Source organism: Canis lupus, chromosome 3, assembly GCF_048164855.1.
Source record: "Canis lupus baileyi chromosome 3, mCanLup2.hap1, whole genome shotgun sequence".
NCBI lineage: Eukaryota > Metazoa > Chordata > Mammalia > Carnivora > Canidae > Canis > Canis lupus.
In genome coordinates this window covers 29,930,401-29,954,373 of record NC_132840.1, presented here as the reverse complement: position 1 = coordinate 29,954,373, position 23,973 = coordinate 29,930,401, and the positions used below count along the sequence as shown (strand labels likewise).

At 49.6% G+C, this 23,973-nt stretch overlaps 1 protein-coding gene across 4 annotated transcripts in view; it reads left to right on the top strand.

Moving 5' to 3' along the window:
• Positions 1–23,550, top strand: part of AJAP1 (adherens junctions associated protein 1) — a 124,340-nt gene extending 100,790 nt beyond the window's left edge. For 3 of the 4 annotated variants that reach the window (XM_072819934.1, XM_072819933.1, XM_072819931.1), the window contains exons 3-6: positions 3,278–3,365; positions 5,489–5,731; positions 7,400–7,531; positions 14,398–23,550. In XM_072819934.1, coding sequence (XP_072676035.1) covers positions 3,278–3,365; positions 5,489–5,731; positions 7,400–7,472 — 404 coding nt within the window. In that variant the 3' untranslated portion in view covers positions 7,473–7,531; positions 14,398–23,550. The other variant, XM_072819932.1, reaches the window with a different exon arrangement.
• Positions 23,551–23,973: the final 423 nt, after the last annotated feature.

Here is a 23,973-nt window from a genome sequence, read left to right as displayed (position 1 = left end):
TAAGGCTCCAGAGCAGAGAACTGTCTTTCATCCTGGGTCTGCCAAATGATGATGGGAAAGTCACTTTACTCCTCAGCATCAGGTTCCTCATGGGTGAGGCAGGTGCAAAAGTGCAGGATGCTGGTGGATTAGATTGATCACATGTGAAGGCTTGGCAAGGTACCTGGCATAAAGAAGTCCTTCTAGAAAGCATAGCAGATCATCCTGGCTAGTTATTAACCCACTCATCATTTCCTCCAAAATTTAATTTGGTAAGTTCTATGGAGGAGTTCTGTACCGAAGGCAGAAGGGCCTCCAAAAGAAGGCAAGCTTTAGGGTTATATCATTACTCCCTGTTGCCCCAGTTTTTATTTTCTACTTTTCAGTTATACATGTAATAAGTCACCCAGCTACAGTTGTGAGGGACTGTATTAGATTGTGTGCGGGGTTACGGGTGGGTTTGAAGATGATGATGATGCCCCTTTCTTACAGAGTCTCAGGAACTTATGAGGACCTCAGGCAAAGAGCTGGTCTTCCATTCTGAGAGTCATCAGGGAGGGAGAGAGTCCCTTGAGCCCACTGTTCTGCCCTCAGGCCTCAGTTTCTTACATCTAGCTGATGAGGAGAGGCAGTGCTTTCCCAACCTCACCACAGGGGGAATGGGAGGCAAGCAAACATCTAGGATTCAGCTGGTCATGGAACTTCCAAGGACATTAGCCACTGCAGATACTCAACCCAAAAGAATTCCCATAGTAACAAGATAAGAGGTCAAAATCTGGCAGTGCCCTGGGCCTCCTGTGGTCCTGCAGGTGCTGGGGCCTCTCAGTGCCTTTGGTTCACCCACTCAGTGTGTACTTCCACATTGCCAGTCTCCATAAGTTGAATTCTCCTGACCTAGAAGATGGAAGGCTTAGCCCAAGAAATGAAGACTCAGAGACTGGGGTACAACCTGCCAACAAATGGCTGAGAAGCTTTTGGCATGGGCCTGGAGCCTTTCCCATGGGGTCTATCCATGGAGGAGGTGGTGAGGCTCGAACCTGCCTCCATGATGTAGAAGCTTACTCTCCCCCAGGAATGTAGATGGGAGAGGTGCCAGCCTCCGCCTTGGAAGAAAGAGGCCCAAACTGAGATTAAAGAAGGTCAGAGAAAAACCAGAAGTGAAGGCTGAGCTCAGAATTGTATTATACACTACTGCTCTTAGTATGGGCTTTGAGCCAGCAGATCCTGTGTGATCCAAGGAATTTACACCAAGGGGGCCACATAATTTTTGCTTCCATAATGGATGATGATAGTGTCTCCCTCTGAGAGCTGTTACCAGGAATAATTTGGACAATGCACATCTGACAATTGTTATAGTTACTGAGCATGTCTGAGATCACCATAATCACCATTATCACCACCACCATCACCAGCACCATCAACGCCACCATCATCACCAGCACCATCATTTCCAACCCTTCCTCTGCCAATAAGGTCTTAGTTGGGTGTTGGGGAAGCTGCTGAATAGTTGGGGTCACTGAGGCTGGTGGGTACTGCATTGTTAATGAGACTGAGGGTGATCCCTGGGGCACACCTAGCTATCAATCCCATTGGAAAGCTGATTTGCAGTCTTATATGAGAAGGCAAACTGGCCCAGAGGTTCATTGCAGGTGTCACAACTTGGGCACACGTGTATGTTCAGCCATTGGCTAGAACCAGCAGTGAAGGCTGCCACTTTAGAAAATGGGCACTAGTGCAGCTGCTCCCTAGAAGGGGACACTGTGGCTTAGTTGGTCAAAACTGATGCTGCTTGGCATGCAGTTAGGTGCTCAATAACTGGTTCTTGAATTAGTGGATAAAAGAATAAATGAAGGGAGTTCCATTACATTCATGTGTCTTCTCCAGTATCCCTCGTGGTGCCTATGCTGTGGGCTCAGGATGGGAATCCCTCATGACAAGCAGAAATAGTCCAGAAGATAGGCAAACAGGAAGAGAAAGCTTGTTTTCTGGTCATGCCAACTTTGAATCATTTATTAGCAATTTCCCCCACGAGGATCATATTCAGTAGAGAGGTAACATCTGTTTGCAAGCCTGTGTCCTTGGGAGACCGCCAGAAAAACCTTATATTCTGAAATCCTCCACACCGGGACCTGCGTGCTCCTTGTTCTCACCCCAGGACCTGCTGGGTTCCTCGGGGGTGATGGGCGGGACTCTGCAGGTAGACTCCAGAGGTGGACAGAGGCAAGTGCTTACACATCCCAAGTGCTTGAACATGGAGAAATTAATGTTTCCGTGGGACAGGGTGCTGCCACTTGCAGGGCTTGCTGCAGAACCCCCAGGACCTTTATGGTCCAGCTCCTCAGGTAGGGTTCCTTCTGATCAGAGAACAGGGCCTTTGCAGGTGGCTTTTTTGGACCAGTGAGTCTGCTGGGCATGCCCCCATGTCCGTGTTCCAGGAAGGATGTGACAGGTGTGTTGTCTCGGGTGGGAGACCGGAGGTAGAAGCTTTACCTCCCACCACTTGCATCTGTGGTTAGTGGAAGATGGTGCAGGGCGGTGGGGGCAGAGGGAGAGGGTGGGAGGGAATCCAGGTCCTCTGCCACCCCTGTCTGTGGTTAGCAGACAGCTCTCAGGTGGGGCTCAGGCTGCCCTTTTTCTGTTTCTGACTTGCTGTTTCCACTCCTCACCCCTCAGGGCACCCCTGCATCCTACCCCACACATACACACATTGCAGACACAGGGCAGCGAGGCCCCACTGCAGATCCTTTTCTGGGCCTTTGGAAAGTATGAGTCTCTAGGCCTGGATCTTTTATTTTGGGAACATCATCAGGCTATGAGCATCTTGGAGGGGACTCTGGAAAGAGGAAGACATTGCCCAGTGATCCAGTTATTCCTGAGTCTGCCAGGGGGTCAGTCAACCCATGACCCCTCTCCCTTACCTTCCCAATAAATCCTGGGCTGCCCTGGTCCCTCCTGTGTCCCCACAAAGGCCTGGTGCTCAGAATCGAGAACTTACCCAGGTGGGAGGAAACAAAGGAAGTAGGAGGTCCTGGGGCATGCCTCAGCCAGAGCTTACCTGGGCCAGGTGAGGGGCTTGGCAGTTGCAAGAAAGGACACAGCTGCCTGTGGGCTAGGTCACAGCTGGGGAGCCAAGAAATGCTGAGGCTGGGACTCTCTTCCTGGACTCCAGGTGAGAGCAGTCCTGGTACCCAGGGCACCTGCCAGGACCTGCTCTAAGGAGGAAAGACCCTTGCCCTTCCTGGGCTCCTTTGTCTCCTGCCCTGGTCTCATGGCTGCCCCCCTCCTTCCTTTTTTCCAGGTCTGGCTGTTCATCAGATTATCACCATCACTGTCTCCCTCATCATGGTCATAGCTGCTCTGATTACAACTCTTGTCTTAAAAAACTGGTAAGGCTCCTCGGCCCCTCTGGGCTGAAAATGGGGGCTGTGGGGGGCTCCTGGGGAAATGTGCACAGAGAGTCTCCTACTTTTCAAACCTGGGCCCCATTGCATCCCAGGGCATTGTTTTTCTCATTTGGGCCAGAGAATGGGGTGCAGCTCTGGCTCTTGAGACCCCTTGGGGAGCATCCTCTGAATGTGGGTTTGTGTGCAGGATGTGAGTGAGCCTAGCCCCCTCCTCCTCATTGGGCAGCAGGTGCTCCTCTTCCTGAAGCCAGTGGCTGCATTCACTCATGCCTTTCCATGCCGCCCAGCCAGTCCCAGCAGCCCCGGCGGGTCCGCACCCACCTCTCACTGCCCCCGGCTGTCCAGGCGGCAGTGCTCAGTTGGAACCCTTCCTTCCTCTTGCAGCCGCTCCGAGTCTACTGAACTAGGTTATTGCTTTGCTCCAGGGAGCCTGTCTTTGCCTATTTCCTCCTGGAAATTGGCCTACTTTGAGGTTGGCCTTGCTAGGTTTACACACCTGCTACACCCCTGGGAACACCAGGGCCCTGCTGGGTGACCCTGCTGCACACACACCTCTGAGGCCCCATCTGCCTGCAGCCACTCCTCCAGCAAATGTGTCTCCATTTGGCATCAAAGCTCCAAGTCCCTCGTAGAATAATACACCCAAATGATCCCCCTGTCACCGGCAGGTGTTGAGAGGAAACCATACAGGGCTGATGGGCGGCAGCTGCCCCGAGGGTCCAGATAATGGGGATTGAGAGAAAGCCAGTCCCCAGAGTTAGCGAAGGTGGGAGGGTAGAGATTGGCACAACCTCAAAACAGACCTCAGAGCAAACCAGTGAGGCCTCCCATAAGCCAGCAAAGCCGGGGCCTGGGGAATTTTCCGGGACAGGTGATGAGGACAGCACTCCGCTTGCCACTGCAGGGCGTCTTGGGCAGAGGCCGGCCAGCGGGCCGGAGGAGGGACTCTGGAGCCTAGGACCAGGGGGATGTGCGGCAGGACAAATTCCATCGATCATCCTGATGGGCCTCAGAGGAGACACTTGCAGTGTGACAGGCGGGCCAGCTCCCTCTTGGTTTCCCACATTTGGGTTTGCAGCGAAGCCTCAGAGAGCTCTTCTGGGGAGGCCAACCCAGGCAGTGGATGAGGGGGTTCATGATCTTGGGGGGGCTCCCCTGGCTTTTGCATTGATCTTTCCACCTTTGTTTACGGGGTGGGGCTTCTGGGCCAGGAAGCAGGGCTCCTCTTACTGGAAGGTTGAGACAGGGCACGTCCATGACTTACAGGAAGATGGGCTCATGGACCCTTGCCACTCACAGCCCTCCTTCTGCATTGACTCTGAGCACAGTGGGGCAGGGAAGAAGGGGAGCTAGGTCCCCAGACTGGGGGCACCCCAGATTTCCTTCTAGCTGCCCTCCTCCATGAGGATGGGACTCATTCTTGTGACTTGCTGGAAGTGAGTGGGAGAGGTCCCCCATTGTCTCCTCCCTCAGCTCCCGTGGCTGATGAGGGTGGGGTTCCGTGTCCATCCTTGGTGGTGTTGGGAGGCCTCTGTGGTCCAGAGGATCAGGAAAGTATCCACAGGGTGTTCAGGACAGTTCTCTCCATAGACTGACAGCAGGTGGACATCACCCAGTGAAGGGTGGATGATCCACTTTCATTTCCAACTTGGGACGTGGGCAGGGGCGGGGCTGAGGAGGCAGGGCTCCCCACTTAATAATTCTCCCCAAAGATAGTTACACACTCCATTCCAGAATGAACCACCAGACCAGTCCCACCAGTACCCATCAGCTCATGGGGAAACTGAGTCAGCACCACTGCCTGGCTGACATCATTTGGCCAGACAAGGCTTCGTCCCTGGGAGAACACAGCTGAGACACTTCCCTCATAATCTGCCCCACAATAATGGCCACATTTAAAATTCAAATTTTATTAACAAAAAAAGAGAAAGAGAGAGGGAGCGAACTGATTGTTTGATTGTGGTTGATCTTTCTGAAGAGGCTGGGAATTACCATTTAATATTAAATGACGAATAATTAATGCTTGGAGACGAAGGTCCCATGGTCTAAGTGCCGGGTTCCGGCATCTGCCCACTGCACCCCCACCCCGACTTCTCTGTCACCAGCTGTGCCCAAAGCGGGAACACGCGTAGGAATAGCCACCAGCGGAAGATCAACCAGCAGGAGGAAAGCTGCCAGAACCTGACGGACTTCACCCCTGCCCGGGTGCCCAGCAGCCTGGACATATTCACGGCCTATAACGAGACCCTCCAGTGCTCCCACGAGTGTGTCCGGGCGTCTGTGCCCGTGTACACCGACGAGACGCTGCACCCGACCGGGGAGTACAAATCCACGTTTAACGGGAACCGGTAAGCTCAGGCCTGGGCCAGACCCTGGGGCCACAGCAGTGTCGCAGGGGGCCTGTTGACCAGTGGGGGGCATCCTTCACGCGTTTCTGCAGAGCAGGGAGGGGGCGAGCAAAGGGACACAGCTCCTGTAGTGAAACGAGAGGGGCGGGCAAACATAGAAGGTGTTGCGGCACCCAGAGACAGAACGGAGCAGCCAGCGTTGACTTCTAGACTCCACACTTGGGGAGGAGACAGGCAGCACCCCACCCCCTGGACACCCTGGGGTAGAGGCTGGGCAGGCGTCATGCCAGCCTGGAGCGCTGGGCCTTGATATCGACACACTACCCGTCCGTCTCTCTGAACGCCCAGCAATAAAATGTCAGCGGCGCATCTAGCAAAAATATCAAATACCAACCAGACTCCTGGTTATTAAATGCTTTTTTTTATTAATCATGTGTAATCCTTCAAAGAAGACATGACCCGAAAACCATCCCTGGGAACATTTAAGAAACCCTGGAGTCAGCTTCCGAGGGTTTATCCAGAATTAGATTAAAATATCAATAAGCTATTTTTTTTTAAGTGAGCATGCACATATGCATCATTTTGTAAATTTAAACAACAACCACTTAAAAATCTTAGGAAGAAACCAGTAGGAAACCAGGTGGACCTAGCAACAGCTAGGGATGAATGCCCAAAGGGACCCAAAGCGTGCCTCCCAGAACCAAGGTCGAGGAGACTCAGGGTGACGTTTGGCTGTGCTGCCCGTCATTCACAGGCCCCTGTCCTGGCCGTGAGACGGGGCCTTCCTTAGGGTCCCCCGCTTGTGTCTCCACACTGGACTCTGTAGTACTCCCCGAGATGGTCCTTTCCCAGCCGAGGAGACTGGAGAGCAGGATTCTTGGGACTGTCCCTCCAGCCCACGTGGCTTTTACTTAGCAACATTTGGGGAGCACCTTGGTTCCATCCCAGCCTTCCAGAAGGCCTAGTTAGCAGAGAACTGGCAAAAGGATTTTCAGACCATTTCACTGAGTGCGCGTGTGTCGGTTTGGATATGAATGCTGGCCAGCCAGGGCTTCAGTTTTGGGGTGGGGGTGGGTTACCAAGGGGCATTGTTGTTTCCATTTGTCACCCTCTGGCCTTGCCCTGTCCACTGCAAGGTGGGCACAGCTGGTGCTTGTAGCCTTGGTTCCAAAGCATCGGATGAAATAGGTTCTTATTTTTTGGCCTGACGTGATGCACTGTTGACTTTCACTGGCCTTTGGAGAGGGGAGCTTAGGTCTCAAAGGTGACCAGTTACAGGGTAGCCGCTTCAGAAGTCAGGCCTGCCCACTCTGTAATGTGCAGGAAAGTGGGTGGAATTTCTATCCTCGGAAGTGGAGACCCCAAACTTTGTGCATGTTCATAAATTAAAAAACTAAAATCTGGAGTGCGAGCTTCCTTCTCTGCATGGCTCCCTCAGGAGCCTTCTGTGTCCTCCAAGGCCTTCTAGGGTGGACGTGAGAGTGAGCTAGCCACAGAGGGCGGCGGGGGGGTTTGCCTCCTGCTGGAGGCCAGTGGGTCCACACGGAGCTTGGCCTTCCTGGGTTCTTCTTGGCTCAAGAAGACCGTTTTCGGCAGCAGGTCTGAGCCCGCCTGCTTGTCAGGTGTCCCGTACCAACACACGCAAGCCCATTTTTCTGCTTGCTGCAGACCCTCTTCTTCTGATCGACATCTTATTCCTGTGGCCTTTGTGTCTGAGAAATGGTTTGAGATCTCCTGCTGACTGGCCGAAGTCTTGTTTACCTCCTGGGGGCAGGGCAGACGCCATGTGTCTGTTTTATGGTACGTACCTCTTTTTCTGGACATTGATTGATTTTTTTTCCCCCTTTGCCTCACCTTCCCCATCCCTGCCTTCACTCTGGGACACCTGGGAGCCCTTCTCCACATGGCAGATGGAATTCCAATAGTGCTGCTGTCCAGAGTGTGAGCCGGAGAGCTGGGCTTGTGGTCTCTCTGCTGCACTTGTTAGAAATGCCCCGGTGGGAGGGAGGGACAGACACAGAGGACCGGCCCCAAGGAAGGCCCCAGCCTGTGTGGCTGGCCGCTGGCAGAGAAACCGGGTCTCTCAGCAGGCAAGACCAGGGCAGTGGCTGCGCCGGCAGGCATCACACCTGCGTCGGATGTCTCTACATCGGCGGGGAGGGCGTGGGGGAGAATTAAAATACAATTTTGGGTATAAAAATAAGAGATAAGAAGGGAAATGATAAAGGAAGAAAGCAAAGAGTTGAGACATCTACTAATTTGAAGCCAGGGACCGGCACCAAAACAGGATGAATTTTCCACGCTCTGCTGGATAGGAACATTTGGTTTGCTTTCAGTGATATTAACTTTAATGCTAACGTTAAATTGCTTTCTTCTGCACCAAATCTTCCAAACACGCAGGCTGCTGGGGGGAGAAAGAGCATTTCGCCCCCATGACTGCACATGCTCGACGCGCAGTCAGTAGAGGCAACCAGGCTTTGGGCTTTCTGGTTTGTTTTTCTTTTTTGACGTTGGGTTTTCTAAGGATCCTCATTTTTTCTCATCCTCAGATACTCTGTGACATCAGATCCCTTCCCTGAGTAGGGAACTCGGTTTCTAGGACATTATCAGTATCTGAAAATACTGCTTCTTCCTTCTGCCTGCCTCCCAATGCAGGAATCACTGTCCGAGTGGGCAGCAGGTGCTTCCCCGGGGGGCGCAGGTGTGCCCCTTCAGGGGCCAGCTCTCAGCTCAGAGTCCGGGGGGAGAGGGCAGCTGGAGGAGCCTATGGCTTTCAGAAATAGAACTCAACGAGTCAGTCCTAATCCAGCCCTAATGAATCGAATGTTTGCTCCAAATCAAATCTCCAGCCCTCACTTCCTGTCCTGAAGCCAAAATGACCTGCTTAGCTTGGTGTTCAGCCATCGGGCAGAGAACTATGATTAGATTAGAATGGAAAGCACTCCTCCCTACCCGCTCCGAAGGCCTTTGTTGGGGCTGTGCAGGCGTGTTAGGTAGGATGCCCTCTGTTCCCGATCATTCAAGGGCCAGATGCACCTGCATGGCCCATCCATCAGAAGCTCGTGCCTCTGACTTCCTCAATGTGACTCACCTCATTAAGGCCAGGGACAGAGCTCCTGTTGGAGTTCCAACCAGGCTAGCAACAGGGAGCTTCTTATTAGCAGTGGAGTTCCCGCCTGCCTGGTGAAACTCTGCAGGATGGCTTGGTGGTCGCCAGCATCCCTGTTAGGATTTTAAAAATGCATAAAAGCATAAGACATTGATCTGGCCCTGCACATCGAGGCTTCTGCTCCCTTCTTTCAAGAGCTGTAGGCTCATGGCCTGGAAGTGGGCATGCCCTATGCTCCAGGGAGCCCCTGCTGGTGGAGGTGGGGACAGGTGCCCTAACATGGACTTTCAGAGAGTACTTATGGAGCACTCTATTTACATCTAGGGACTCATACTGTTCTGCCAGAAATGCCACTTTACAGAGGGGAAGCTGAGGCATGAAACAGTTAAGTGACTTGCCTGAGGTCAGTCAGGTTGCAAGTGGTGTGGCCAGATCACCCCCAGGTGGCCTGGCTCTGTCCCCTGTCCCACACCCAGCCCAACCCCAAGTGGGAAGAAAGTCGGTGGCAGCTAAAGATGGGCCTTCCCAGTAAGTTGGCATCCTGGGACATTCATCTCAATTCTGCAGGGCGGAAACCACATAGACAGGAGTGCCCAAAAGCCTGAGCCACCAGCCTTCTCATCCACATTGGAACAGGGAGCCACAGCCCTGACTTAAAAAAAAAAGTAGAAAAAAGTGCTTTTATTGACTCTTCTGCTCCAGAAAGCTTTTGTGTCCCAGTTCTCTCTTCTAGCAACAGAGAGCCTCAAAGGACCCCATGGACTATTGGTGGGCTCTCCCCATCTGCTACTTGCAGGTGGGCCCTGCCTGGACCACGTTCCTCTTGGGGTGTCTGGACCCCACCTGCCAGCTCACCCCAGCAGCTCTCTCAGGACCACCTCCCTTTGTAGGAGGTGATGCATCTTGCCCCATTCACTGTGGATCCCAGGTGAGCCGTCTGGGGAGATGAGAAGAGCCAACAGGACCTACTCTGAGTCCCACCCTGAGCAGCCGCCACACCTGGGTGCTCCAGCCACCACCTGTTCCCACAGATGCAGAACAGGAAGGCCACGCAGTCTTGTTAGCCTTTGATAAATTCTTAAAGATTCCTTCACCATGTGCCGGACAGACTGTTTATCACTCACGGGGAGGAAAGCATTCGGATTCTAAGTATCCCTGATTCTTGCAATTAATGCCTGGACATGAGCATCGAGCGGAGAATGGCCAGGAAGATCGCTCAGATTTACTAGGGTACTTATTGTCCCTTAAATAAATAGCAATTAATACTAAAACATTTAATTAAGGTTTAAGAGCCAGCGGAGATATTTATCTCTTGCATAGCTTTTAAGCCTCTGCAAATGCATTTTTAATGATGATATAGCAGTTTGTTAGCACACCATCTTGTCGGCTCATGCTAACCCCCACACACATGTGGGACCCAAAGGTGGCCACGTTCGCTTCCCTGCAGGCAGGTGGGTGGTGGTGCCTGCACTCCGGGACACAGCACCCCAATCTGGGCAGGTGTTCACCCTGTCTTCCCTATTTAGCCTCTACAGTAGATTCCAGCAAATTCGTGCCTCAGACCACCTCCAGAGTGGCACCTGGCTGTTCTGGATGTGACACCATGAAACTGGCCTTTTCCATACTCCGTGGAAAAAGGCCGGGGACACCTGCCTGCCATTGGCTCTTGGGCTAATTTCCTGTCGTTTTTCATATAACAAGTAAACTTCAGAAAACCTCATTAGTGTTCAGATCTTTGCATTTGCCAAGGCCACTTATTCCCCACAGAGCCCAAAAAGTAATAAAAGTTCTCGCATCTGAAGCCAGTAAGAAATAAATCATGTTTTATTATTATTTTCAAAAACACACTGAAGACATAACTAATAAAACCCGAGAAACGCACCTGAGCCTTCCCGCTTTGTTCTAAAAAATACATTAACAGAATACCCAGCTTTTGCAATTCAGAGGAACACTGTTTTCCAAGCAGCATGCAGACCACTCTGCAAACTGATCTAAGCTGAGCACCAGCAGCAAGGCAAACTTGGTGGCAAAGTAGCCCTTTCAGGATGCGGAGAAATTTAACTAGCAGCCAGTGGCTCCAGGGCCCTCTTGCCATAGTCTGTTCATTGTTTTGCAAAAGCAGTCACTTATCTTTGAGCCTGGGACCCACCATGTGGTTGGCTGCTGGTGGGGCCAGGCAAGCCCACAATCTCTTTCCAGGCAGCAGAGGGCACTAGTTTCTCCAAAGTCAGAATTTATCCCAGATCCCAATCTCTCAGATCACTTTGCAAGGCACAGCTTCTCTTTCTGGCCGGGAACCAGGTGTGGACGCCTTCGCCACGTTCCTCCAGCCAGGACGTGGGGGTGGGGGTGGAGGGGTTCTCTTGGCTATCTTTCCCGACTGGCCTGGGATGCACGTCCCTCTCTGGTCCCTCTCAGGGTCAGTGTCCAGCTGGGAGGTTCACACACCAAGCCTTGAGAACAGAAAGCCGCAAGCCCTCCCAGGAGCTGAGTGCAAGCAGCAGGAACCTAGGGCAGACATGGAAGGTGGCCAGGGTAGCCTTACGCCCTCCTCCTGTCCTATCAGGGCGATGCCACCCTTGTTGGAACCCCTTACAGGGAACCCGTGAACCTCTGCGGGAAGCCAGTACTGCTCTTCAAGTGGATATTCAGGGCACAGGGCTGGAGCCATGTCCCTGTCCTTCCCTCCCTCTCGTTCTCTCTCTGCCTCTTCATCCTGAGATTTTTGGGTAGAGACAGATGCCTGTAGGTTTGGAAGAGGCTCTGTCCCCGAGCAGCACAAGGGCCCCTCTGTCAACCCTTGCATGAGGCTCTCCTAGTCATAATCCACCTGTAGGCAGCACGTGAAGGTCATTTCAGGCTTTAGTCTCAAGGGCTGCGGACAAGGCTACTTCCACACAGATGCCTCTTCCCTTAGCTGCATCTAGTACTGAAGGCCCCAGGCCAGGCACAGAGCTGGAGCCCCAGCGAGCCAAGGTGGACCTCGCAGGACTTGTGACAGCTGGGGCGACACATGGCACATACACACTCAAGTGAGAGCCCGTGCAGCTCATCCTACAAGAGCACGCTCTAATAGACAAACTTGAAATAGAGATCACAGTTAGGAAAGGAAGGGACATCCAGGAAGGCCTCCCCAGGGAGGTGACCAACCACAGAAACCCGAAGGACACAGAGTCAGAGATTTGCCATCGGAGGCCAGGCAGCTGCCTGGAACGTTGAGGCAAAGGGATGCAGGGCAAAGAGGCAGAAGCACTGAAGTCCCTACGGATGTCCCCCCACGAGATGGCTGGCCCGAGGGGAGGGGTGAAGCAGCGTCTGGCACCTCCATCTGTCTGGTTAAGCTCAGAATAAAGGATCAGAAAGCAGCCCTGCCAAGGTTCTCGCAGGAAACCTCCCTCCGTCCGGGGACAGCTAGTGTGACCTGTGCTCTAACGCAGGACCTTCTGCCAGTGAGGAGGGGGCGCTGCTCGTCATCGTGCTGGGACAGGGGACAGCTGCTCAAACCAGACACTCACCAGGCACAGGCTTCAGTGTCTCCATGTTTTTTTGATGTACATTTCTTAAGTTTTAAGCGGTAACATGTCCATAATGTGAAACTGACCATTTTAACCATTTTTAACAGCACAGCGGCATCAAGCACGTTCACGACATCATGCATCCATCACCACCACCTGTCTCCAGAACCTCCTCATCGTCCCAAACTGAAACTCTGACTCCATGAAACACTGACCGCCCCTCAATCCAACCCCTGGTGCCTCCTTCTCCTCTCGGGCTCTATGCTTTTTGCTCCTCTAGGACCTCATATGAGTGGAGTCATAGAAGATTTGTCTCCACATTCTTAGCTTTCCAAAAACTAGAATGAAGATAGACACACAGGAGGGACATCTCTCTCTGTTATAATGGCTTCATTTTTTAAACCCCCACCCCCACCCCATCCTAGAAAGTGGAGGTGAGCAAGTGCAGAGCACAGCTGGAGAACAGCTGCCGAGGGTGGTGGCACCCATCTGGTGAGATGTCCTATTTCTTTACACAACATGACACCCCCCCGCCCCCCCTCCCACCGCTCACGGTGGAGTGGGCAGCCCCATAGGAGATGAGTAGATGTTCTATTCAGGCCTCCTGGACTTGCCCAAATGTGTCGTTTGGAGGTGAGGAGGCCCCCAGGGGCCCTGCCTTCCTGTCCAGACCAGGAGGGTTCCTGGAAAGGAAATGAACCCCCATACCCCCTGCCCAGGCGGAGGAGACTGTGCTCAGGCTCCCGGTACAGAGGGGTCTGAGTTCCTGCAGCCTGAAGCCTAAAGATGTGCCCCCCACCCTGCCCCAGCCTGGGTGCCCTGAAGCCCTCATTCCCGGGGAGGATAATCCCACGGGCTTGACTCAGGATGAAGAACCCTACCCCCTAGTGGGTAATGAGCCCAGGCCGGGCACGTGATCAGGGTCTCCCGGGGAGCTTGCAGAAACCCATCTTCACAGTTCCCACCCTGAGGAGCAGAGGCGGGCGCAGGACCCTGTTTTCCAACGTGCTCAGCTCAGCCTATGACTAGGATGGGGCCAGGCTGGCCGCTGTGCCGGAAGGTGCTACGGAGATGCCAGAGCCGCAGCCGTGTCCTTCTGTGTTTCATTTTAGAATTGTTGCCTCCATTCTAGTTGTGTCACCAGCATAGATGAGGGTGCAGTGTCACCCCCCTTTATGCTGTTTGCAGGTCCTCATTTCCTGTAACTGTGGGTGCAGAGGGCTCCAAGTGACAGCAGAGAGAAACAATGCCCCCTCCTTCCAGCAACAGCGCCTCCAGGCTGAGCCGTGACGTGCTCCAACACCCACCACCATGCCCAGAACAGCCGTAGCTCCCTGACTCTCTGGGAGATGCTGGCCTCTGAGATCTGTCACGGGGGCGGGAAGACTTTGGGGTTCCTACTTTCTGAAGCTATGCCCGGGCTGGGTAAGAGCCGCCCCTCCTTCGCAGTCAGCTAACTTGGCCTGCAGGCACATGTGACTCACCTTCTTCCTGTTGTCAGCAAGATCACCTCTTGGGGAGACCCAGGATGTGGTTTTTCTGATGCAGTCCATGAATCTCTCCAAGTCCCAGCCTCACTGAGCCTCCAGCTGAGCAGTGGAGTGAAATGGACTCTGTTGCTTCCCACCATCCATAAATGGAGTGGGCAGCACCTGCGTTCTTGGCGGGTAGGAGCTGGAAAGGGACTCAGCGTGGTGCTAGATGCGCTCAGTCCCACAGGCTTGGGGTGCCTGGCACCCTCATAGTTAATGCAGGGGTGGTCCCAGCCCCTCTTAGGAAGCGCAGGCTCACTCCTGATGTGGGCAGAAGAAACAGCCCCTTCATCAATTACTATGATTAGCACGAGGTCCCTGGGACTCCTCGCATGTGCACCAATTCCTGGTGCCCAAGGCTGGCAGACACCCTGCCTGCTTGGGGACACTGGTGTCTGTAAGCCAGCGCGCAGCCTGGGGCTTGGTTGCAGAGGCTCAGAGGGGCTGCACAGACTCATCCTGCCCTTGGCTCCCTACTATTTAATCTCTTCTTGTTTTCTTTCCACACAGGATTCCGTTGGTGAACCTGTAAAAAAAAAAAAAAAAAAAAAAAAAATTAAATTAAAAAAAAAAAAACAACCACACACACAAAACCTAAAACTAAACTTTCTACGGGGAGGGTCCCCATACCTACCGCTTCAGTTTGCCGGTGGGGAGCTCAAAGAGCAGGACGCTATAGGCCAAATATATTTTTATAAAAATGCTCACGCCTATGGGGGACTGCCTTCTGCCAGAGTTTTCTTTGGAGAACAGAAAGAAGAAAAGCAAGAAAGAAGCTGGAGACAGAGAAGGCCAGCAGGAAGCACCTGAAGCCTGGGATTTGTACTGATTCTGAACCTGTGCCAATAATACCATTATGTGCCATGTACTGACCCGAAAGACTTGGTGACCAAGCCGAAGCCAAGCGAACCACGCGTAGAAATCTTACAGAAAATGGGGGGTGGGAATCTTCCAATAGAGTCGCTATTTCTGGTTAATATACATATATAAATATATAAATACACACAGACACACACACACACTTTTTTTGTACTGTAGCAATTTTTGAATATCTTCAATGTTCCTTTTTAAAAAAATGTTATCGGTTACAAAATCTGATTTATTTAACATGCTTAGTATGAACAGAATAAACTGGTGTTTTCTACTTTGGCAACATATCGCACACACAGGCACACACATGCACACATAGCCACACACAAACACGTACACGCATATATATGCATCTATTGGAAATGCAGTTCCACGAGTGAGCACATTCCTTCTGGTGACCTGGTATCCCATTGCCATCCATCCCGGGGGATAGCCTGGACCCACGCAGACAGACCCCTCAATGACACATCCTGCATTTGCTGGTATTTGGTGAGTGGCACTAGATGTATCATTTATTAACTTGGGCCAGAATTAAGAATGCCATGGTTTTATATACATACATATATATAGAGAGACACATAAATACGATCTTTTTTCATTTAATTGTTTGAAGAAGCTACCTAACAGCCACGCACACATTTATGTAGCCAGCTGCTTACAAATGGGGCTGAGCGTCAGATTGGGTGGGTGGTGGATTCCTGACCATCTTTGTGTTATACAAGCATAGACCGAATTAAAGAAAATTTTCCAGTTCCAAAAATTAAAGGAATATATCCTTATAATGTGTGTGCGTATGTCAGAACAGAACCCAAAAATATACAAGGGCCCCAGTTTGTTTGAAAAGGAGGAATCATTCCATGTGTGAGGGACCCAGGCTACCCCCATGGGAGCTGTGCCGGGGCGTGTTTCACTTCTCTTCCACACACATTGGTGGACAGGTTGCTGCTCTTTCTAGAACCCAAGCATGAGTTTGAACCTTGATGGTGACTGTAGCAGAGAGGCTGTGTCTCTTGCTGGTGCTGGTTGATCAACATTTGTGTTTTGCCATCAAGAATCCTACAATGGGGCTTCCCAGTGGAAATAGGGACTTCAGGCTGGAGCCTTGTGGAAGGGAATCCCAACCACACATACTTTGTTGGAAATACAGCAGGGGCAGGCAACTCCATCCCAGTCCCAGCCATATAACAGTGCCCTGGTGCCCCATTGTGCGGCGTGTAGGGGCACTGTAAGGGATGGGAGGCTCCGTTGGATCTTGTTTTCTCCTCACAGGGAGCCCAGATTAGGTGCATGTGGCCTGTCTTCTATGGATGGCCCGCATGTGACTATGATTTCACCAGTAGGGTGTGCAAACCCATCTCGTGAAATGACCCGCAAACCAGGTCAAAAGGTTGAAGGTTAGGTGGGCAGTTAGCCTTGTGCCCACTTCTTGGCCAGGCTGGTGACCTCTTTCTTCCATCAGACTCAGTTCCCCTCTAGTACACCTTGAAATGTACTTCTGCACCTCCTAGCATATGGGGGAGCAAAGCGATGTCAGGGGAGGAGAAGACCATAGTGCTAGGTCTATTTTGTTTGGAATGGCTTACCATCTGGGAAAGTCCGATTCTTGGTTTTGGTTTTGGTTTTGGTATTGTCATTTCCCAAAGCTTCAGCACTTATGGAAACAACACACACACCTGCCACTGGCATCTCCTGGGGCTCACCTGCATGACACTAGAAGGCACACGTTTCCCCATCCATCATCCATCTCATTACCCTCAGGTGGCTGGAGGTGGCATGGAGGCCCTCCTGACTCAGGTGGGCACAGCTTGGTGTGAGCATGAGGCAAGAGCTGTCTGCGCCTACTAGGGCAATGGAAGCTGCTCTCCACTCTCTGACACCCTGAGCCAGGGAGCCTGGCCGAGAAGGAGGTAATGGCAGGGTATCTGTTTGCTCACTAACAACAGGAACCTGGATTCCTCATGACACCACAATTTGGTGTCCACACCTCTGACTGCTGCTCAACCCCTTCCTCAGACCTCGGGCTGCACTCCTGATGCCTGAACTCTTTCCAAAATGCCATGTGATGCCGAGCTTTTGAAGGAAACTTACGATAACAAAGCCCCCCACCCCACCCCAACACACACATAGCCCCAGCCCACTGGGCACATGCTCAGGGCGGGGCTGGGCGCTGCACACACGCACGGCCAAGAGATGCCTGCACATTCCCCACCAGGAAGTCTGTTCTGAGTTGACATCTGTCAAAACAAATCCAACTCAGTGAAGGCTACTGTTTCATGATGATGGAGGGAGTGTGTGTAGGGATTTTAGTTTTTAAATGGTCACCTGGAAACGTGGAAGCATCATCTCTATACAAGAGGATAGTAGAGGCAAGTGAACAGGCTTACAGAATTCAGCTCTCCCAGGAGAACGTCTATAAAGTGAGATAGTACAGGATTTCCAGAGTCAGGACCTGCGCACACACGTCCTGCATGGTGTGTGTCCATGTGGTTGGTGTGGCCGTGCCTCTGCAGCGGAAGGGTGGGGGGGCATGCTCTGCTCTGCCCACTGCTCTCCTCAGCCTCCTGCAGGCCTGCAGTGCTCCGCCAGAGTTCCATCTGCCTGGTCTTTAATTTGCTGTAGATATTTTTTCCCTCAAGAAAAGCACTCAGAGGAAGAGCCTTACAGTTTGGTAAGTCCTCCAATTTTTGTTCATCTCTATTTCATCCCTGAGGTGACTGAAATCCAAGGTCAAGGCCCCTGCCGGCACACAGAGCACTGTCCATCATCTACTGTTTAAGTTTTTGGAACAACTGGGCTGGGTGTTGGGCACTCTGCTGTCCAGTCAAGTCTGTTTCTAGGCTTAATTACTTCTAATCTTTGTGCATTTGTCATTTTTATCTGATTGAAATAATGAGTATAATTACTTTTGTTGACAAGCTCTGAGTGCCAAGGGGAAGGGGCTCCAGGCTCGGCTGGGAAGGCTTCCTGGTCATTCCCCACTGGGCTCGAATTCCAGTAACATCTAGGGCAAAGCCCAGCCATGTGCCCACTGCATTTGTCTCCTTGGCTACAGCCTGATTTCACGGGGTGTGGAAGTGTAGGGACCCCTGGGGCACATCAGAGGGCTGTTAGTCTCCACAATCCATGTTCTTCTTGCGTGGGAAGGACACACCACTTAGGAAGCCTTGAGTTTTCCCAAGTGTGTCTGGTCCTTCCCCATCCTGAATTTGGGTGGACATCTCATGCTGCATTTGACTAGATATTTATCTCAATCCTTCATGGAGCATTTGAAACTTAGGAACATGGACTTACCAGCAAATCCCACCAACTCTGAATTTGACACCTGAGAATTCAGTAGTTACTCCCATGACTTTGACATCTTCGAGCACTCTTCCTTCTTACGGATACATTGCTCTTTCTCAGCCACATTTCAGCACCTAGCAGAATCTTCTGTATAGGCTTTGGTCTTTTGAAATTTTGTGTGAGGATGTCCATCCCCATTTGTCATATCAAGGAAATGCACGTATCAGAGAATTGACCCTTTTGCCTTGTAAGTCTCCATTTGACTCTTATTGTCCGAGGAGTTATTCCATCTTTTTTTGCTTCTTTTCCCAGATTGTCCAGTTTCATCAGCAGCTCAGGAAGCTGGGCTGACCCCAGTCTCTTGGGAGATAAGACGAGGAGCCAGGGCTGAGGTTCAGAGTCGGGACCTGCAGCCCTGTCAGGTCAGGCTGGGTCTTCCCATAACTTACATCAATCCATACCTTTCTTTGTCTGTATTGTGACACCGTCATCTTGTCTCATCAAGGAGGTCCCAGCATGAGTGAGTGTCGGCACCTCCCTGAGCTGTCCTTCCCCACATTGCCCTGTCTCCACCCAGTCACCCCACACATCACAGTGGGGAAGGGCACTGAGGCCACCCTTGTTTCAGCGCATGAGCCCCTTAAGAAGACACTATTCACAGAGGCAGTTGGAAGAGAAGCAATTCTTTGTGGCTTGCCCGAATTTATCATTCATCTGCTCATGCAAAGACTTGAACTTCTGTTATGTTGGCTACATGGTGAAGAGCAAGATGGACACGATCCTACCCTAATGGGTTTTGCTTTCTACTCTGGGAGGAGGCAGATAATTAACATAGAATAAAAAATTAATGATTTCCAGAGAATGAGATATGTGACAGGAAGAGAATGGGGCAAAATGATAGCAGGAAGAGAAGGAAGGGCTGTTTGTGTCTCCTGGGAACCGTCACTTGCTTAAGGAGGGCTGGTTTGGGGTTGAAGTGAATAAGGAAACCTTGCTCCTACCTTCTGGATGAAAATGCAGTGCAATGCTGAGGAGGAGATGTCCCAGTCATTACAAATCATCCACCTCATTTCCCCCCAAACTCCTCACCATTCTGGCAGGGAGTGGCCCTACAGGGGAAGCAGAGAAGCAAAATGATGAACTTCCCTCTTCCTTGACCACTGCCTCTCTCCATGGACCCTTCCTGTGCACATATGTACATTGCCAAGTCTTACTTAGGTCAACCAATTCTCAAGGAAGACACAGGAATCCAAGGACAGAGACGCAGCCCATTGGGGACTGGGGGGCCCAGAGAGAGTCATTCCTCCTAGTATGAGAAGAGAAGGCAGCTGCCTTTTCCAAAGCTCACCCTCAATACTGATCACACTTAGCAACGTACTTCTTAAACAACATCTGCTTTTAAGTAAGCAGATACTCCAAAACACGCCATGATTCATGTAATTTTGGAATGGTTATTTTGGTGCAGTTTGTCAATTTGCTATGCCATACTGTTTTTTGATCGTTTGTTTGTTTTCCAATGTAAATAGCACAGCCCACATAAATGAGCAAAACTCTCACCATCTGAGAGTTTTTGATTATTCTTCCTGACTTATTTTACATCGATGTGCTTCCGGCTATGAAGACAAACTTGCTCTTCATCCCCTACTCTGAGCCAAGATTTTTGTGTTAGTTACACTCAGCATAATTTGTGGGGTTTTGGCGAGGTCTTAAATAGTTGTTTGACATTTTGAAATATGCTGCCTGCCCTTCCTTCCAAAAAGTGTGGAGCATGGTTGTGTATAGTTTTGCATTTGGGGGTTAGAGTTTCCATTCGATTACACTCGAAGTGGGTAAATAGAGGTGTGGGCAGAGAATCATCATTGTTTAGATCACCCCAGTCATCAAGCAAACAGAAGTAAACTTCTTTTTTGACCTCAGATGATTCTAGAACGATCTCAACCAGCAAACACAGGATACTCAATTTCTAGAATTCAAATCAGTCACCATGTGAGCAGACTATCCCTGGCTGAGGAATCAACTCTGCACAATCTCTCCTCCTGCCAAAGGGCCATTAGTAATGCTTGTGCTTAATCAGAGTAGCTGCCACACCAGAACAGACAGCCAGGCTCTGATGTGTTTGTACATACTCCCCTCCACTTCATTTCACTTTGGCTGGAGGGGGTTAAACACACAGGCTGCAGCAGAGGAGAAAGCTGTGCATGCATTGGCACCATGAGTGCAGAACAACCCAGGAGCAGGAGGACAGATGCTTGTCATGGGCTCCTTAAGGCAGTAGTGCATGGACAGCAGGGACGTGGAGGCAAGTGGCTTCTCTCCATGGATTTTCAGACATCATGCCAGTGACAGGTCTGCACTTCACCCTAGTAATTGCACAGCCCATGCCCAGATGTAAAGGCAACTGAAGAGAATAGTCAACTTGGTTATAATATGTGTCTGTGTTGGAGCTGGAATGCTAAAATAAATCTTTCCATTGCATTTCCCACTTGATTGATTCTTTGTCAAATGCTCCAAGAGTTAGTGTGCATAGAATCAAGAGAATAATTTTGAATGAATCAAGAGACATGGTTTAAGCTGGCCAAACTTACCCATCTGGGACACGTAGGTTTATGTGGGGTAGGGGTAGTTTAAACAGCTAGTAAGTATGGGGCAGGGGTCAGTGGATGTATAGTCATGTTATGTTTTCTGTGTAGGGTAGAATCAGAACACACACATGTACCATGAATAGTGTAAATTAAATAGGTTAATATAATAAGCGAAGAGAGTTGCTGAGACATCCCCTGAGGCTGAGTTAACTCTTGCCAATATCTTGAATCTCAGAATAAAACATCTGGTGAAAAACGTGTGGCGAGAATGATGCAGAGGATCAGATTTAGGAAATTCTGTATGAAAGTTAATTAATTTTTTCCCAGGTGGTCTCTTTCTTAAAATAGAATCCCCTGGAGACCTGGGTTTTCACACATAAATCAACATCTAAATATCTGCAACACCAAATAACAAATCCCTACAAGCTTCATTCTTATGTGGACATTAACTCAGCTGATCACACTGGTTATTCTTTATCAGATTTCTTAAATTCTGCGATAAAATTCTTTAGTGTTGATGCTTATAGCTTTTGGGCTGGCACCTGTCAATTCTTGCTAGTCTGGCTAAATACGGCAAGTTATTGCTTCCAGAGAATCGGAGAGAATATTAGCCATAGGAGAAGCTAGAACACTATATGCAGTCCTAACATCTACTTTTTGGCACCATGGTACTTTGTACCATGAAGACTTATAGCCACAAAAGTCTAGGAAAGGGGAACCCCTTGCGGACCCTCATATAATGATTTCAAATCATTATACAAGGAACTGTAAAGGCAGATATCACTATACCAACTTCCTGGGCCACTGTCCCATTTCTATGACAACCATCTGTTCTTCACTCTTCAATCATTACAAGCCAAGAGGGCCAATCTCAAAGCCATTATAACATCCAACCTCGATTTCCAAATTCTGGGAGACCATCAGGAGTAAGAGACAGGGGCTTTGCTGACATTGTAAGCTGCTGAAGTCCATGGAAGGGTGTAACAGTAAGCCCGCAGCACTGTTCTTGACCAAGTTTTGTGAAGCAGCCACTGCCACTGGAAGGGACCCTCCCCTCTGCCTCCAAGGTCTATTTTGGGCTGGGAACTCCACTCAACATTTTCTCTCTTATGCATATAGATTTTTAATATGTTATGTGAGTACCTACTACTTAAGGTCTACAAAGCAACTAGAGCATTTTTCTTGATGAGTTTATAGCAGGAAAACACAAACTTAATGGAAGTCCCAGAGAGGAGGGGTCTAAGGTGCTCCAAGGTACTACACCAGTTCTGCATAAAAGCACAACTCTTCTCCCAGTGAAGGGCATTAAAAACAGGGATGGGCAGCTGGTTTTGAAAAGTCAGCGGGCATGGTGGATCCCACATTTGGTCACACACTCCTTGAACTGAACTGTCATGACAGACAGACACATTTTAAAAAATAGGCTTTTTGTTTCCATTTCACTTGCATTTGGGTTTCTTCCTCAGAAGGATGAAAGGTCCTTGGCAAAGTTGGTTTTCAGTCAACTGACCATAGAACCAATTCTTAGAGATGAATTCCCAGCCCAAGATGACATGGAATGGCTTGAGGTTCAGCAAACGTTTCAGAGACCCCCGTGTTTGTACTTCTCGGTGGGAAGACAGAACAACATCCATGGCATTTGTTGCTCCCAGAAACACTCACCAGTCGTGGTGAGAGGGACATGTGGGAACTTGTGAATTTGGAATGAAAATGAGATTTAGGGGAAACATGTGACCAGGTGATTGTTTTCTTGAAGACTAGAGTTTTGTGTTGTTTTGTTTTCCCTTTCTTCTGGCAGCCCCATCTGGATCATTTCCTTCTCTCACCTTCCCTGCAAAGTAAGATGGTGAGTGCTGGAGCCCAGAACTCAGTTACCCTTCAGTTAAAATGAGTCAAATGAAAAGCAGAGCAACAACAACAAATCCTTCCCCAATCTTTAACAACCTTAACTTGCTAAGTTGTTTAAGTTTACTTACCTTGTGATTGAGGTATGGATCAGCCATAGATTAAGGTTTTCAGTCTCTCTACACACGCTATTGATCAGGACTCTTCTTGAACATCAGTTAAACCCAGAAAGTGTTAAAATGGACATTGGAGGAAACATGGATCATATTTTTACATTATTTTTACATTTTCTCCCAGAAGGAATAAATGTTTACTGCAAAACATTTAGAAACTACCAGTAACCAAACAGAAGGGAAATATCTGAAACGCTTCAATTATTGTTTCATTCAGTGGAAACTATTTGTTCAATGCTGAACCAGTGAGGACCAGTTGCAGAGATCCCTCTGGAGTTGCACACTTGACAAATCTGGCACCTATGTATGTTTTATACAAAAAAAAGTCCTATTAGCTTTGGAACGCCTCTTTGCTGGTTTAATTTGTCATTGACTAAACTCATCATTGATCATTAGAGTGCCACTAGGAAGGAAAAGGCAGTCAACCATTTGGATGTTTTACTTTCACATCACCAAGCCATTGGCACACCTGGGCATTTGGGTGAGATAAAGAGAATACTCAGAGAAGCATCCAGATTATTGGCTGGGTTTTTCACATGGGGCATCTTTGTGACACATACCTTGAGAATCAGAAGGATCCATTTCCATTTTCCACATTCCTAGTGCATCTAAATAACACTTGAATTTGCCATGTCTAGTTACATAAATTTAAAGACAGGCCCATCTCTCTCCTCCTCCTCTTCCTCCCCAGCTCACCCATGGAACTGGAAAACTCACAGATCATGACCCTGAACCACAGGATGAGAAATTAAATGCTTATGGCCAAAATGGCCTATTTTCACAGGTTTTAAGTTAAATGTTGTAGAACTTTATCCCCCCCCTTCCTCATGTATAGTAAAGCTGGGTTTATTTTGATTTTCCTAAATTATTTTCTGATACAATAAACTGTTAACTGTTTATTTATACTTTTACATGGAGCACTTGTTATTTTTCAACAGCAAAACGAAAGCCTCTCTGTTTAAGTGTTATACATATATCTATACCACAACTGTCCTTATAGACGTATTTATATACCATCTTCTTGAAAGTTAAACTATTGTAGTTTACTGTTGTGTTTTTCTTTAAATGCATATCATAATCATGTTAATAAACAGAAATGACATGATATATTTGAGTGGGGGTGGGGGGTTGGGTGTGATTTCCATACAGGTGAACTTTTATTCTAAATTTTTTTTAAGTTGTTTCTGTATCTCAAAGCTATGTATTTGGAAAACATTGTACATGCAACACCTATATCAACTTTCCTGTGTATATTTAGTACTCTGATGTTGCTATTAAAAAAAAACCATAATATGGAAAAAAAATGAAAAAAGAATTGCCATGAGTTGAGGCCA